The 17,209-nt window shown below is 43.5% G+C and overlaps 1 protein-coding gene across 6 annotated transcripts in view; it reads right to left on the reverse strand.

Moving 5' to 3' along the window:
• LRBA (LPS responsive beige-like anchor protein) overlaps nt 1-17,209 on the reverse strand; it is a 591,088-nt gene that overhangs the window by 179,342 nt on the left and 394,537 nt on the right. For all 6 annotated transcript variants that reach the window (XM_090036376.1, XM_090036373.1, XM_090036375.1 and 3 more), the window contains exons 41-42: nt 8,647-8,764; nt 2,910-3,012 (exon numbers count right to left, since the gene is read on the reverse strand). In XM_090036376.1, coding sequence (XP_089892502.1) covers nt 2,910-3,012; nt 8,647-8,764 — 221 coding nt within the window. The remainder of the gene's footprint in view (nt 1-2,909; nt 3,013-8,646; nt 8,765-17,209) is intronic.

The following is a 17,209-nucleotide window of genomic DNA, read 5'->3' on the forward strand; positions in this document are numbered from 1 at the left end:
CAGGCAAATAGCCCACACCGAATCACTTCAGCAGCAATAAAGTGATCAGTTTTGAACTCTGGCCTCCAGAGCCAAAAGGGAAATGCATCACGTAACTCTCTTTCCAAATCATGCACTTATTTAGAAGTACATAGTTTTCTTCTGATGAGGAGCAGCCATTTCCCAGACAGTCTGAAGGGTTCTGAAGCACTGAAGGATGTTACAGTTAAGCTAATACAACTGAAAATTGCCATAAAATATAATCAGCCCTGCAACTGGACTCTTAAGTTTCAGTGAATTGACAAGCATAAAAGGAACCCAAAGTCCTTAAAGAAAGCAACCAAGTACCCTGTCTAGCAAGAAACAGCCTACTATATTTAATGCCAAAAAAATTCAGCCTACTTAAAAACCACACCTCTCCATTCTTAGCATTACATAATGTAAGTTAGATCTGTGAGAAGCTTCGGTCACTGATTCAATTCGGCAGAAAATCAGCCCGGTTCAGTGGCCGAATCTCCGAATCCGAACAGAATCAGGAGACTCTTTAATCTCTCTGAATCAAATTGGAACCCTCCAAATCAATTTGGAGAGATTCAGAAAGATTCAGAGATTTGAACATAGACACAGCTTTAAATGTTTTTCCTACATACCTCAAGGTACCAGGTGGCCCATGAATGCTGAGATGCTCGGGCAGATGGAGCATCCCACAGGAGTACAGGGGGAGCCTCAGAGCACTCGGCAGCAGACACAGAAGTGGACCAGAAGCACTTCCGGTCCACTTCTGAGTCTGCCAGGGACCACGCAGGGCCCCCCCATTCCCCTCCTCCCTGGCTAGGTGACTGTTACATCCTGGGTCTGGAGGGGACCCGGCGTCTCCCTGCAGCCGATCACCAAGCCCGGCTGACCTGGAAGTTAACCAACAGTACTTCCAGGTTCACCACCGAGCATGCAGGGGACATCCACCACACTCCTGTGGGACGCTCCATCTGTCCCAGCGTTCCAGCATTCACGAGCCATGCCTGTTACCTCGAGGTATGTAGAAAAGATATTTAAAGCTGTGTCTATGTTGGAATTGTTGATTCTCTGAATCAACATTGAATCTTCATATTCGGATTTGGGTGAATTGAATCAGGACAGTGATCCGAATCAATGAATTGGATCACTGTCTCTAATTCGGGCCGAATCCAAATCCAAATCGAATAGGGCCCGTTTTGCACACTCCTAATGTAAGTATGTTCTAATCTGCCTTCCTACTTCAGACATTTTAACGCAGGGGTGGGCAATTATTTTGGCTAGAGGGCTGCTTAATGAGTTTTAGCAAACTGTTGAGGCTGTAAGGGTAGCCCAACCCTTGACAGGTGCCCTGCTCCCTGGCCGCCAACTTGGGGCCAGAAGTCCCACTCCTAACCCCTGCCCTTTGCTAGTGGAAATATCTCCCCTTGCCCCAGAAGTACTCCTTTTGGGAGGGGGGGAGGCCTGACATCTTGGAACCAGAAAAAAAAATTATATACTCAAAATCAAACACCTACAATATTTTAATTTTATTTCAAAAAAATATTTTCTCATGATTTGTGTGCATTTGCACTGTGTATATTCAGGTGATTGCATAATAGCTTAAAATGAAGTCTTAGTATTGTATATTGTGGGGCAGGTATGGGGGGTATGGGTGGGTGGGCAAGAGGTTTGTGGGGGTCTGTCAGTGTCTGTGTGTGTATGTGAGGTATGGGGGAGAGTGTGGGGGTGTGTATGTGGAGTTTGTGGGGGTGGGTAGCTATGGAGTTTGTAGGGTGCTGCGAGTAGGTGTGTGTATATGTGGGTATGAGGGAGGTTTGTTGGGATATATGGATGTATGTGTGGATGGGTATATGGTGGGTTGTGGAGGGGGAGAGTGGCTGCGGGGGGGTGTGTGTGTATGGTGGGGTGTGTGTGGGGGTTCCCCCCTACAAACACACCCCACTATTGCATACAACCTCTGCTCCTAGAAGCAGGCAGAGCCCTTCAGCGTCACACAGTCCCAACAAGTCCCAGGACTGCATGTGGCCAGGCCGCTGGCTCCATCATGTGAGGTTCACATACCCAAACCCCATGCCACTGGGGGAAGCCCAGTGGTGCAGGTCATGGGGTTCAGCTGGGAGGGCAAGGAGAGGGGCAGAGCAAACCCAGCTCCATAGCACAGAGCTCCCTGCTGTTCCCCATGACCTGCAGGTAGCAGTAAGCAGGGCCAGGCCGTCAGCTCCACCCCAAGTGGCTCCCCCAAAGACGTGCACAGCTCAGGTGAAGAACCTGGGAACTGCATGCAAGCCCTGCAGAATGGAGCTAGGTAGACCCTGCGCCCCCACTGGCACAGGATCTGCACTCCAGCTGCCCACCCTGGGTCCCCACTAGCCCTGGCCCCACGCTCCCAGCCAGCTGCCACTTTGTTCCCATCCTGCACCACTGCCACTCCCCCCTGCCTGCCCACCACCACTGTCCCACTCCCCACTGCCACCACCACCACTTCCCCCCACCCCTGCCTGCCACACCCTTGTCTGCCACTTTCCTACATTCCCACCCATTGGCTGCCCACCGACCCCCACTGTCGCTACTTCCCTACCATTGCTACTACTTCCCCTGTCCACTGCTACTGCGGGGTGAGGGTGAGGGCACCCCATAGGCAAGCGTGAGAGTGCAGCACGCACTGCCCCCATTGAAAGCATGGTGAGGCAGCCTGGGTCCGGGCAGGATACAGTGAATTGGCAGGTACCGGCCCATGGGCTGGATGAAATCACCTGGCAGCCCGAATCCAGCCCATAGGCCATTATTTCCTCACTCCTGTTCTAAGATATAGCTTAACTGTAAAAAAGCATGCCTTGGTGGTGAATTATTTTGTCACCTGAACTTGGTTATGCAGAAAAGTTGCACGCTAAGTTAAATTTTTCAAAGTGAAATACCTGGTTTGTGGTAGTCCAAAACAAGTACCAATGCCAACACGAGGTAGACAGTTGACCACTTTCTTTACTGTTGCTTGGTCTGGGAAGTTGAACATGACAGCGACTGTAAACAAACAGAATAGTTGGAAAATGACATTATTTCCTGTCATTTATACTAAGCTTCCTAGTATTTCATCATGCAGAGTTTGGGTATAGTATAGATACTACATATGCTAGTAGCATTAAATATATTTTCCCCCATAAGCCAAGTTTTGTATACTATGAATGAAGACACTTCATTTTCTAAAAAATGCATTTTCAGAATTATTTCTTGTTTTAAACAGTTACAGGAGTTTCAGTGAATGTTGCCTTATTAACTTGTATACTGGGCTTACATTACATAGTGTTATTTTATTTGAAAACAAAAAAAATGTTAGCTATATTTATACAACTGATTTGTCAGAACTAACTCCAGAAAAGAAAAAGAATGTACAGTTTGTACTAATATGGTCATACATAATTAATGTCTCCTAGAATTTATTTATTTTTATTCTTGTTTGCACATTTTCTTATGTCTCCATGGAGGTTAAGTACCCAAACCAGAAAAACACTGAAGCATGTGCTTGATTTTTAATCAACAGGATTATTTGAATGCTTAAATATGTGATTCAGTACTTTGCTAGATCCAGCCCTAAACCCAAGACTAGGACCAGCATTAAACTCTGACAGAAGTTTTTGACAATTTTCACTTCTTTTTTGAGTCTCATCCATATTTCAGAAAAGCCATTTTAATCCACAGAACAGTAACCAGTCTGAGTACAATCAACATTTTTTCCACATCACAACTTTATAAAAATTGGCTTTACTTAAGAAAATGCACAACTCTTAGGATTTACTTTATTTAGTAACTCAGCATAAATACACAATATAACATGAACAATGTTTACCAAAAAAAGAAAATAAAACTGAATAGATATTAAGACAATGAAAAAAATATTTAGGAAAGCCTTCTTTTGATTTACACCAAAATGTAAGGTGGATAGAAGACTGGCTGGATTATCAGGCTCAGAGGGTAGTAGTCAATGGCTCAGTGTCAGGTTGGCACCTGGTATCAACTGGAGTGCCCAGGGGTTAAGTCCTAGAGCTGGTTTTGTTCAATATTGTTATCGATGTCCTGGAAGATGGGATAGAGTGCCCCATCAACAAGTTTTAAGATAACACCAGGCTTGGGGGAGTAGTAGATACACTGGAAAGTACAGTTAGCATTCAGACAGACCTTGATAAATTGGAGGATTTGGCCAAAAGAAATCTCATAAGGTTCAGTAAGGACAAGTGCAAAGTCCTACACTTAAGACAGAAAAATCCCACTGCACAGGCTGAGGACCAACTGGTTAAGCAGCAGCTCTGCAGAAAAGAACCCAGGTTACAGTGAACAATAAACTGAATATGAGCCAACAGTGTGTCCCCGTTGTGAAGAAGGCTAACTGCATACTGGGCTGCATTAGTAGGAGCACTGCTAGCAGATCAAGGGAAGTGATTATTCCCTTCTTTTCAGCCACTGGTGAAGCCACATCTGGAGTACTGTGTCCAGTTCTGGGCTCCCCACTACAGAAAGGACACAGAGAAATTGGAGAGAGTCCAGCAGAGGCTAATGAAAATGGCACATGATTTCTGTGGAGAGGCTGAGGGAATTGGACTTATTTAGTCTGGAGAAGAGAAAACTAAGGGGGAATTTAAGAGCAACCTTCAGCTACCTGAAGGCTGGCTCCAAAGAGGGTGGAGCTAGTCTCTTCTCAGTGGTGGTAGATGACAGAACAAAGAGCAGTGGTCTCAAGTTGCAGCAAGGGTATTTTAGATTAGATATTAGGAAATTAGGGTAGTTTAGATTAGATATTAGGAAATATAAGAATTTCTCACTAGGACAGTAGTAAACATTGAAACAGGTTACCCACAGAGGTTGTGGAATCTCTATCCTTGGCAGGACATTTTTAAGACCTGCCTAGACAAAGCCTCGGCTGGGATGATCTAGCTGGGGATAATAGTGCTTTGAGCAGATGACCTCCTGGTCCCTTCCAACCTCAATTTTCTATAATTCTATGATCTCATAGCTTGATTTAAACTAAAATTAAGCAGAATACAGCAGAACACAGTTTTCTAGAAATCAGATTAAAACAGTGTGGAACCATACATTCAGAGCCGCTGAGTGAAAATAAAAGCAGCTGTGCTTCTAACCAGTTACATGAACCTTGTATGTTATCATTTCTTATAGTAAAACCTATTGTTTTGGATGGGGGTGTATTGGAACATGATTAGCTGAATATACAAGAAGTGGAGGGAAGACCTGAGGAAGATGATAACAAAAGACTGACATTAGCAGTCAATCAGTAGAGTTGTGCGACACTTCGGTCACTGACTCGATTCAGTGGAAACTTGGCCCGATTCAGCAGCCGAATCTCCGAATCTGAATTGAATCAGGAGACCCTTTAATCTCTCCAAATCGAATAGGAACCCCCTGAATCAATTCGGAGAGATTCAATGATTCAGATCAGCAATTCGGCCATAAACACTTTAAATGTTTTAAATGTTTTTTCTACCAACCTCAAGGTACCAAGCAGCCCACGAACATTGAGATGGTAGGATGGATGGAGCGTCCCATGGGAGGGTCCCCAGCGCACTTGGCGGCAGACCCGGAATTGGACCAGAAGCACTTCTGGTCTGCTTCTGGGCCCACCACGGAGCACATGGGGGATCCCCGTCCGCCTCCCAGCTCAGCAACTGGTGCCTCTTGGGACTGGGGGGGCACCCGGGGTCCCCCTGTGGCCAATCGCTGAGCCAGGGAGACAAAGTAGTACTTCCGGTCTACCACCGAGCACACAGGGAGCCCCCCCACGCTCCTGTGGGACGCTCCACCTGCCCCACCATTCCAACATTCACAAGCCACGCCTGGCACCTCAAGATGTCTAGAAAAAACATCTAAGTTATGTCTATGGCCTAATCACTGAGTCTCTAAATCAGCATTGAGTCTTCAGATTTGGTTTCAGCCAAATCAAATTGGGACAGTGAACTGAATCAACTAATCAAATCACTGTCCCCCAAACTGGGCTGAACCCGAATCAAATACAGCCCACTTCACACACCCCTATCAATCAGCACAGAAGAGAGAACTGTCAGAGTGAAAAATGCACAATGTTGCCTGATCATCCTGTTGTTACTATATACCTTTCTGTAGATTTTTTGTTTGTTTGTTTTAACAGCTTTAGTCTCTGCCAGGCTTTTCCTTGAGTTTTCATTCCCAGTGAAACTATCAACTGTCCTAATTTTGACAGGACAGTCCAGATATCCCAATGGAATCTCTGAAGCAGAAAGGGATCTTGGAGTCCTAGTGGACTCCAAGATGAACATGACTCGTCAGTGTGACAAAATCATCAGAAAAACTAACTGCACTTTATCATGCATCAGCAGATGCATGACAAACAGAACCATGGAGGTGATACTTCCCCTCTATTGGGCACTGGTCAGACTGCAGTTGGAATACTGCATGCAGTTTTGGGTACCACACTTCAAGAAGGATGTGGATAACCTGGAGAGGGTCCAGAGAAGGGCCACTCATATGGTTAAGGGCTTGCAGGCCAAGCCTTATGAGGAGAGACTAAGGCACCTGGACCTCTTCAGCCTCTGCAAGACAAAGTTGAGAGGCAACCTTGTGACTGCCTATAAATTCATCATGGGGGCACAGAAGGGAATTGGTGAGGCTCTACTCACCAAGACGCCCCTGGGGGTTACAAGAAATAATCGCCATAAGCTAGCAGAGAGCAGATTTAGACTAGCCATTAAGAGGAACTTCCTCACAGTCAGAGTGGCCAAGGTCTGGAATGGGCTCCCAAGGGAGGTGATGCTCTCCCCTACCCTGGAAGTCTTCAAGAGAAGGTCAGATGGGCATCTGGCTAGGCTCATCTGAACCCAGCACTCTTTCCTGTCTGTGCAGGGAGTCAGACTTGATGATCTATTGAGGTCCCTTCCAACCCTAACATCTATGAATCTATGAATCGGGATTTTTGTCCTGTCTCTGGACAGGACACGTCTAGATTGGCCCTTTCCCCCATGCATTCACATGACACCAGGCAGCACACCTTACTGCATCCACCATAGGCTACCTCTTAAACCTAGATGCAATATAGTCACCTTCATGTAATACTGTAGCAGGGATTATTAGCTCTGCCTCACAGAAAAACTATTTAGCTCAGGAACACTGCCTTGCAAATGACACTAAGGAAGTACAACCTGGAAGTGTAAGAAGGATAGAGATCATTTTCCATCATCCTCTAGTCCTTTCCTATCTACTGTTACTATCTACATATTATACCTTTACTTGGATGTGTACCAGCGCCCCCAGCCTCTGTAACACTTCTGTGTGCTCTGGAGGCTGGGAGCACTGGTCAGCTGATCAAGGGTCCCAGCTGGGAGAGTACACTGAGCTCCCCCAGTTGGTAGTCTCATCTATGTTCAGAGGTCCCAGACTCTGGGGCACACCATGCGTTCCTGCAGCTGGCAGCCCTGTTGACTGGCAAGGATCCCAGCCAGAGTGAAGACTGCCAGCGCAGGAGAAGCCAGGGACCAAGTTCCCTATGCATCAGCAATATGGCATGATGGAATCTGATGCCACAATCATGGCACAAAGATGTGATTGTGGGATTGCACATCAGATCCCATTGTGCCTTCTTTTTAAAGTCTGTCAGCAGCCTATCATTAATACTGTGCAATCAACAACCGTTTTCCTACCACAGGAAAAAAGATATATTCTTTGCATAAGCATGACAGGTCAGAGCATAGATATGCTTTAAGCAAAAGAGAAACTGCTACCTCAACATCTAGATAGAGAGTAGAAGAAAAAAATCCTTACCATGTTTTTTTCATAAGCCACATGCCTCCAAATAATACAGTTGCCTTGTTTTTGGAGAGGCAAAATGAAGAAAGAAAGATTGTTTTCCAGTTATAATTGCACAGTACATGGAAAGAGCCTAAGCTTCAGCTTGCTCACCCTCCCTTTCCTGCTTAATCACAGGCTGAAACCCTAGCTGCAGTTGAAGACTAATCTCGAAGGGTAAACATATAATTTTGAAGAGAGCTAAAGAACAGTCTCCAGGTCTTCCAAGCAGAAGAGAGACCAGAAACAGCTTGCAGACAGTGAAATTGCCAGAAGAAAGATTAACTTGATTAGTGGAAGAGCAAGACTATTAAAAAGAAGAGATGATCCTTAAAACATTTGGGGTGAGGAACTACAAGCGATTTAAGTTAACTGACTCCCTCAGTTGCCTGAGTAAAATGCCACTGCTGTTGCTCAGTGCAGCAAGAGTCACAGCAGGGTGCTTCTATTCCAGAAAGACAATCAGCTTCCCCACTTAAGACATGCACCCCAATTTGTGTGTGTGTGGTGGGGGGAGACTGATCTTTGGTGGAGAGAAGAATATATGGTATGTGAATAAATACAGTGACTGAAATCAAGTTAGTTTTGATTATAGGACTTATCTAGAAAGTTTTATATGGAGAAAAAAACTATCATTAGACTTAAAATCCCAAGTATTTTTGCATTTTACATCTTTTCAAAGAAACCTAAGCCAAGTTCTTCAAACAATTAAAATACAGTCAATATCTATAAAAACAAAAACAGCAGCAGATATCAAACAGCATACATGTGCCAAATAGCTAGTGCATTAACAAACAGAAACACTTCATGACTCCAATCACAAATTTATATTACCTCTGTTTGCCATGAAGATTTCCAGTGCTGTATTTTGCAAGAGATAGCGTCGGGAAAAGACTGAACGAATCTCTGTAAAAAGCCATTTTCCATGGAGTCCTTCTGTATAAGCTAGAATCTAATGAGAGAGAAAGTGCCAATAATTATTCAGAAGAAGACAGAACTTCACATCTTGAACCAACTAGCAACAAAAACAGTAATATGAAACAGTAACATATTTTAATAAAAGTAAGCAGAAATTGTAGAGATTCTAAGGAAAAATAAAGTTAGGTTTGCAACTCTAATAATAGAATTAAAAGAAAACAGAAACAAGACTTCAGTATTTTTATACTGAGCTGTAAAGGAAAACATGAACACTATCTTGCAATGAAAATCTGACCACAGGACTGCTGCTGCTTAAATGGGAGCCAAATTCTTTTGAAATTCTTCCTTCAGCTACTGGAGCTGAGCTCTGCCCTGCCCTTGTTTGGGGGTGGGGGGGGTGTTCCCCACAAATTCAGATTTTTGGTGCATTTCTTCCTAACCAACAGATAGTTCATTGAATCATAGAAGTAGGGTCAGAAGGGACCTTGTAGATCTTCAAGTCCGACCTCCTGCCTGGGCAGGAGAAAAACTAGGCTCAAATGACTCCAGCCAGGCAGGCATCAAGCCTCTTCTTAAAGACCCCTAGGGTAGGAGCCAGCACCACTTCCCTTGGAAGTTGGTTCCAGATCCTAGCTGCCCTGTGAAGTAGTTCATATGGATGTCTAATCTAAACCTACTCTCCAACAACCTGTGGCCGTTATTCCTTGTCATGCCAGGGGGCGCTCGGGGAAACAAGATCTCTCCCAAACCCTTCTGGTCCCCGCTAGTGAGTTTATAGACTGTCACCAGGTCCCCCCTCAGCCTTCGCTTATGAAGCCTGATCAGGGTCAGGTCCCGCAGTCTCTCATCGTAGGTCTGCCCTGTTGTCCCCGGATCATGCAGGTGGCCCTCCTCTGGACCCTCTCAATGTTGTCCACATCCCTCCTGAAGTGGGATGCACAGAACTGGACACACTACTCCAGCTGTGGCCTGACCAGTGTTGCATAGAGAGGGAGGATCACCTCCTTGGCCCTACTTGAGATGCACCTGTGGATGCAAGACAAGGTTCGGTTAGCCCTGCCAACCGTGACCTTGCATTGTCAGCCCCTGTTCATCTTCGAGTCAGTAATGACTCCAAGATCCCTTTCTGCCTCCGTGCTCTCAAGTCTTATAAGTGTGCTGCTGGTTAGTACTGCCCAAGTGCAGGACCCTGCACTTGTCAGTATTGAAATGCATCCTGTTTTTGTTAGCCCACCCCTGTAACCTATCCAGGTCTGATTGTAGCCTGTTGCACCCCTCCCTACTGGCGTGCTCACCTCACCCCAAATTTTGGTATCATCAGCGCATTTAAACAGGTGGCTTTTCACCCGGTTGTCCCAAATTGCTGATAAAGAAATTGAACAGCACGGGCCCCAGGACCGAGCCCTGGGGGACTCCGCTGCCCACTTCCCCCCAGGTCAAATATGACCCATCCACCACCACCCTTTGAGTACCACCCTTCAGCCAGTCTGCAATCCATCTGACTGTGTAGGGATCAATGCCACAGTTGTCTAGTTTTTTAATGAGGATGGGGTGGGAGACGGTGTCACCCCATCCTCAACTGTATAGAACATTTAACACATCATTATTAAATAATAATACAAAATATTTGGGGGGGATTCATTTTTGTCTTGTATGTAGTAACATGTATTTAATAATATACAACATATAATCAAGAAGAAATGCCCTTAAAAAAACTTAACATTTCCTTACTTTTCTCATTAAGGCAATAGCAATTAATTCTGGAAGTACAAAGGTTTATTGTATAAGAGGTTAAGTATCATTTTGTCAGCTAAGGTTAAACACAAACCTGCAAATGAACTCAGTATAATCTCTCTATGGAGTAAGCGGTTGTCAAAGTAACTTGTTACAATTCCTGTCATCCCAAATGACAGACACAGATGCTTAGACTGCCTTCACAATTCAGACTAATCCTATCTTTAGTCCTCAACCACTTTGTTTCTTTGTTGCTCAAATTTTGCCTTTTCTTTTCAAAGCTTAATTATGGAAGTGTTAAGAGATAACCAGAGTGGGCACTTCTCTGCCAGTTTAACAAAGTATGAGCAAAAATAAAAATAAAACTGCAATTTGTCAAAATAAAAGAAAAACCAAAACGAAGAGACAATGCAAAAAAAAAAAAAATCAAATTTAAGACATAGTGTCCAACCGACTTCCGCTGAAGCAATATTTTACATTAAGTTCCTAAAAATCAAAGAAAATACATAAAATCATTAAGGCTAAGTATAGACTGTCAAAAAGCCTGAGGCTGAAATGATTCAATCTTTGCAGGTTAGTCTAAGCTACATAGAATAAATTGATAACCAAAGTAAATCATTTACTTTTGATTCCAGAATTGGAGCCACATGCCTTGAGTGGCCCAGTCCCCAGAAGCCAGGGGTACTTCCCTGATTGGCTGTAACAGACAGCCTAGGCCAAGTATAGCCCACCTACCCTGCAAGAGGGAGGCAGGGAGTGTGGGGGAGGGGGTAGGGAGGTGTTGCAGGGAAGGTGCAAAGCATCCTGAGATGCTGTGGGACTGTGAGTTAATATGAAACTGGATGGGATTTGGGACAGAATTTCAGTACACCGATTTAACCTAAATCATTTAAGTCTGATACTACATCCATCCAGATGTATCTTAAACCAGTTTTGGCCATTTTGAAAGCAGTTTATGTGCACTGAACTTTCGTTGTGTTATAGATTAGAATCAGTTTCCAATCATTTATACCAGTTTCTGTATAATTTCTGTCCCTAACCTAAATGAAATTCGAAACAGCTATGTGAGCAAGAATTCTAATGAATGTAGTTACCTGGCCTCAAGGACTATGCATGAGCAGAACCTGGTGATATACACAAGTGTTCGTACAAGCATTATTATTTGAATTCACTTGTGCCTAAAGACCATAATTGTTGTGCAAGGCACTACGTGAACAAAGACTAAAATGCGTAGCATCCGTCTTGAAGAGTTGACAGTCCAACAAAAAGCAAGAGTAGCAAAAAAGCAAGCAGCACACAAGTTCAGAACTTGCAAAATGCAATGTTTCATAGTTTCTAGGGTCGGAAGGGACCTGAGCAGATCATCTAGTCCGACCCCCTGCCATGGCAGGAAAGAATACTGGGGTCAAATGACCCCAGCAAGATGTTTATCTAACCTCCTCTTAAACACCCCCAGGGTAGGGGCCTGCACCACTTCTCTTGGAAGCTGGTTCCAGACCCTAGCCGCCCTGACCGTGAAGTAGCGCCTCCTGATGTCTAACCTAAACCTACCCTCTCCCAGCTTGTGATTGTTATTCCTGGTCATTCCTGGCGGTGCTCAGGGAAACAGTGACTTCCCCAATGCCTGCTGGTCCCCCCTGACTAGTTTATAACAGCCTTCTCTTTTGGAGGCTGAACAGGTTCAGGTCCCGCAGCCTGTCCTCATAGGGCCTGCCCTGCTGTCCCCTGATCATATGAGTGGCCCTCCTCTGGACCGTCTCCATGCTGTCCACATCCCTCTTAAAGTGTGGCGCCCAGAACTGGATGCAATACTCCAGCTGCGGCCTGACCAGTGCCACATAGAGGGGGAGGATCACCTCCTTGGACCTGCTCGAGATGCATCTGTGGATGCATGACAAGGTACGGTTGGCCTTCCTGACTGCCTCCCCACACTGCCAGCCCATGTTCATCTTGGAGTCAATGATGACCCCCAGATCCCTTTCCGCCTCCGTGCTGACAAGAGGGGAGTTCCCCAACCTGTAGGTATGGTGCCGGTTGTTCCTCCCGAGGTGCATCACCTTGCACTTGTCTGTGTTGAAGCCCATCCGATTCTCGTCTGCCCACCCTTGTAACCTGTCTAGGTCTGATTGTAGCCTGTTGCATCCCTCCAATGTGCCCACGTCCCCCCACATCTTAGTGTCATCAGCAAATTTGAACAGGGTGCTTTTTACCCCCTCGTCCAAGTCGCTGATGAAGATGTTGAACAGTGCAGGCCCGAGGACTGAGCCCTGGGGAACCCCACTGCCCACGTCCTTCCAGGTTGAGAAGGACCCATCCACTACCACCCTCTGGGTGCGGCCCACCAGCCAGTTGGCAACCCATTTGACTGTGTGGGTGTCTACACCACAGCCCCCCAGTTTCTTAATGAGAACAGGGTGAGAGACAATGTCAAAAGCCTTCCGGAAGTCCAGGAAGATTATATCCACTGCTACCCCTGCATCTAACGATCTGGTGATCTGATCGTAAAAGGCCACCAGGTTGGTCTGACAGGACCTGCCACTGATGAACCCGTGCTGGTTGCCCCTAAGCATGCAGTCCCCTGCTGGCCCCTCCTGGATGTGTGCCAGCATAATTTTCTCGAACAGCTTGCCTAGGATCGAGGTGGGACTAACTGGCCTATAGTTTCCCGGGTCTTCCTTCCTGCCTTTTTTGAAGATGGGGACCACGTTGGCCCTCTTCCAGTCCTCCGGTACCTCACCAGAGCACCATGAGTGCTCGTAAAGCACTTGCAATGACTTGCAATGACCCCAGCCAGTTCCTTTAGAACTCTAGGGTGGAGATCATCTGGGCTGGCTGACCTGAATACGTCCAACCCCTCCAGAAGCTCCCTAACTAAATCCTCGCTAACCCGTGGCCCAGGTGTGCCTCCCCCGGGGCCCGAGGGGGGCCCAGCAGGGAGGTGGCTGTCTTCCCTACCTTTCTGTTATTATAGCAGAAATACCTTTCTGCTATTTATTATCCACACAAATCAACAGCTATTTTGAATATGAAATTCTGGAGAGGTATGTGAAAGGTAACAATTTCAAATAATTTCAGAAACTGGAAATCTAGAAGACTTGGGGCCATGTTGGCACTTTGTTTAGCAATGGTTGTCAACCTTTCAGACTCAGGGTACACTTTGGAAATGCCAGCTTAGTTTTCTGCATGAATGCTGTGTGCCCCCAGAGGCTAGGGGGGCATGGAAAGCTCCTGTAGGTGGCGGCAGCACTGTTGACAGCAGCAAACAGTGAGCTCCTACAGGCAGCCACAACGCTGTCAGCAATGGGGGAGGGGAGTGGTGAGTGCCAACCAGCAGTCGGCAACCACCTGCAGACGCCACCAGCAGCGGCAGCCAGTGGAGACTGGGGACTGCCTGCAGACACTGCCAGTGGTGTCAGCAGTGAGGGAGGAGGGTGGTGAGCAGCAAATGCCCGCAGGTGCCGCCAGCAGTGTTGGCAATGCCTTTTTGCAGGGGGTGCATGTGCACCTGTATGCATCCTCTACACGTCACCAATGGTTTTCAGTCTTTTTTTTTTTTTGACTACAGAAAAATAATAGAACAATTCTTCAGTTCCAAAGGTCTCAGAAAGACCATAACAGGTCACAATGTTAGTTAATATCATGAATTCCTATTTGAAATCTATGGATTTATCTTGTGAATCATGTTTGCACACCCAATAGTACTAACATTGTATGGCATCCTGCAGCACTCTTGAAAGGATCTCAAGCATCCCAGGATGCCAAGGCACCCTTTGATAATTATGGTCTTTAACCCACACCAGCCAACTGAGAGCCTCACACTACTTTGTGGAGCTACCCACAAAACAGTCTGTATTTAAAAAGAAAGTATGAAAAAACAAAGATTGATTGAGAAGACCAAGAAGCAAGCCTAAAAACTATACTTAGAAAAGGGTTGATTTCACTTGAAAATCTAAGTAATATTTTTAGAATTGGAGTCTGTATTTTGGGGGCTTAGAGGCCAATTGATAAATTTGGCAAATTTCATACATTTAAATTAAGAAGGTATAATTCAGTTTGACAGGCAGTCTCGCAGTCTCATTGTATGCATGCTCATTTCAAGTCAAACATCAAGTACACAGAAATGACAAACGAAAATAGAAAATTAAAAGTCCAAATATACTTTTTACTTCCTCAAACTGAAGTCATTTGTGACAGCTAGTATACAGTTAAAACATCATAAGTGAACAAATTTCTATTACATCCTTAGACAAACAGCAGGAAGAAACATCCACTGACCTATAAGTAGCAGATATTTTATAAAGCATGCTTCTTATAATTATCACAAAGTTATTGAATCCCACAAGGTTTATCATATAAACTTGGAAAATAACTGAAAAAAAAAAAGACTCAACTACACATGTACTACCAGGCACCTTTTCAACAACAGTTCTTTAAAGCATTCATTAGAAGTTATCACTACTGAGGAGCAGCTGAGGCCTAGCTGAGCAAGACCTTCATTTCTAGTTGGAATACTATCTGCCTGGTCTGTAGCTTCACTTCAAAGTCTCTGGAGTTCAATTAAAACTGGATTAGGTGGAAGCAGACCTTCTTTGGGACTTTCTGTTCTCTGAAACTCCACACATACTGACAGCACCCTAGACAGAGGTCTAGCCCTCCAGTGAACCAGTTGCTATGGAAACTGCATCATTACCATTGCTCTGCACTTATCACACCAAGGATAGTAGTATGAAAGATACAGGATACACAAACACTGCTTTTCAATGTTTATTAACTAAGTATTTAGAAAAACTTGGACTCTTTGTTCAGTCATTTCTTGCCTCATAGAATATTTTATCAAAAGACCACATTTTAAAATTGTCACGTTTTTAAAGGAAGCAAATAAAGCCAATATAAAAAGAACTTTAAAAATGTTAAGAATTGTTATTCTTCTAAAGAGAGCTGAAAGGATTAATCTTATGTCCCTTTAATATTTTAAACTTCAGAATTATAGATTTTAAAATTAAATTCCATTTTGCCCTGAAAAAGAAATCCCTTTTTCCATCAATGAGCCAGATAATTATACCATTTTGATAATGTAAGCGAATTCCTTTACCCTGTTGCACAATATGCTGAGTTTTAAAAGTGACTGGCTTCATTTTAAAGACTTCTACAGCAAAGAAAAAAATTGTGATTGTGTAATCTAAGCCTCTCAGCTAGTATGATCTCCACTCACAGGAAAAGGTGAAATTTTTAAAATTGAAACTCTTTAATGGATTTTTAAAAACTGAAGTTATATAGGAGTCTGAATAAGCAATAAATTTTAAGTATTTACATAGATAAAAAAAAGTACAGCGTTTCATATGCCAATTAAAAACAATTGTGATAAATGATGAGTCATTGTAAAGTTCTGTAATTACAAAGTGTTGCTATGCAAACTGATACACATCTAGGCTTTATGGACACAATATTAACAAATAACATGACAAGGCTACAGAATTCAAGTTTATATTCACCTCACTGTAATAATCCTAAATTACCTTAAATATATAAACTAAGGCCCTACCTTAACATTGCAATCAAAACAATGCATGAACCCCTGTTCTCATCTCTAGAGACACTGAAGTCAATGATACCCCATAGAACTAGAGGATGATCACTAAGCAATTAAATACAGAACTATAAGGGGCACTTAAAACTCCAAATGAAATGTTTATTTTAGGCCCTTCTTTTTATTTTGAACACTACAGAGATTGTCACCTTAAGGTCACAGACAAACCAACTACTTAATTATGCATCATTGCTGCAAATATATGACTAAATTTCGCAGCAGCAAAGTGCCTGTTTCTGCACTGTTCTACCATCTTGTGACCTGAGCATAAATAGTCCTAGGAAAAAAAAAGCTATTCTTCAAAATAACTGCTTAAGAAAAATTTAGGGCATGATCAAAAGTATCTATCAAGATTAAAAAGGTCATGCTAATGGTAAGTTACAGCTTTTAAGATGTAGTATCAGCATAGCTATTTTCTATAATAAAACTAAACACTTCTTCAAAAAAAGCAATATTGTTCTTTAAATTTTAAAACAAAAGAAACACTAGGGCATATTTCATTTTAAAGTATTATTGATCTTGGAAATGTGAGTCATCTAGAGATAATTAAGTCTGCAAATGGGTTATAGAACTGAAAGAGTAATTGAATAATAACATTACTTTTATATCCTAGGCAATTCAAGTACCACAAGTAAAATAATGACCAAATAACTGATTTTATAAACTCATGCATATTTTTGTTTTTCAAAATAAAGTCTCTTTGAAACTTATATTTAAAATATCAATACGTTGTATACGTTCAGAAAATATAAGATATTTACATTTCTATTTTAGTAGTCTGCAATCAAGAAATAATCTCAGATCACTGTAGAAGCATCCTTAGTGCTTTATGTCAACTTTGTACAGAGACTCAAACAAAGGATCTAGGTTTTCTGATGCTAGATCTTCATCACAATACTGAAGTTAGGCTAACTAAGAGACTATTTATTTTCACGTTTATCTCTCCATTTGCACTGCTTTTCATGTCACGCTTAATTTCTAGTTTTGCTGAACTGTTATGAAAACAAAGTCTTCCTAGGGTGCTTCTTGCTTAAAGGAGTCCAAATACAATTGCCTCAAGGGAAGATGTCATATTAATAGCAATGTTAAAAATGAACCATTCCTCTGAAACATCACAGATTTGTTTCTGATATCTCAGTCACCACACCATAAGAAACC

Source organism: Crocodylus siamensis, chromosome 2 (assembly GCF_052110815.1).
Source record: "Crocodylus siamensis isolate JL-2025a chromosome 2, ASM5211081v1, whole genome shotgun sequence".
NCBI classification, from domain to species: domain Eukaryota; kingdom Metazoa; phylum Chordata; order Crocodylia; family Crocodylidae; genus Crocodylus; species Crocodylus siamensis.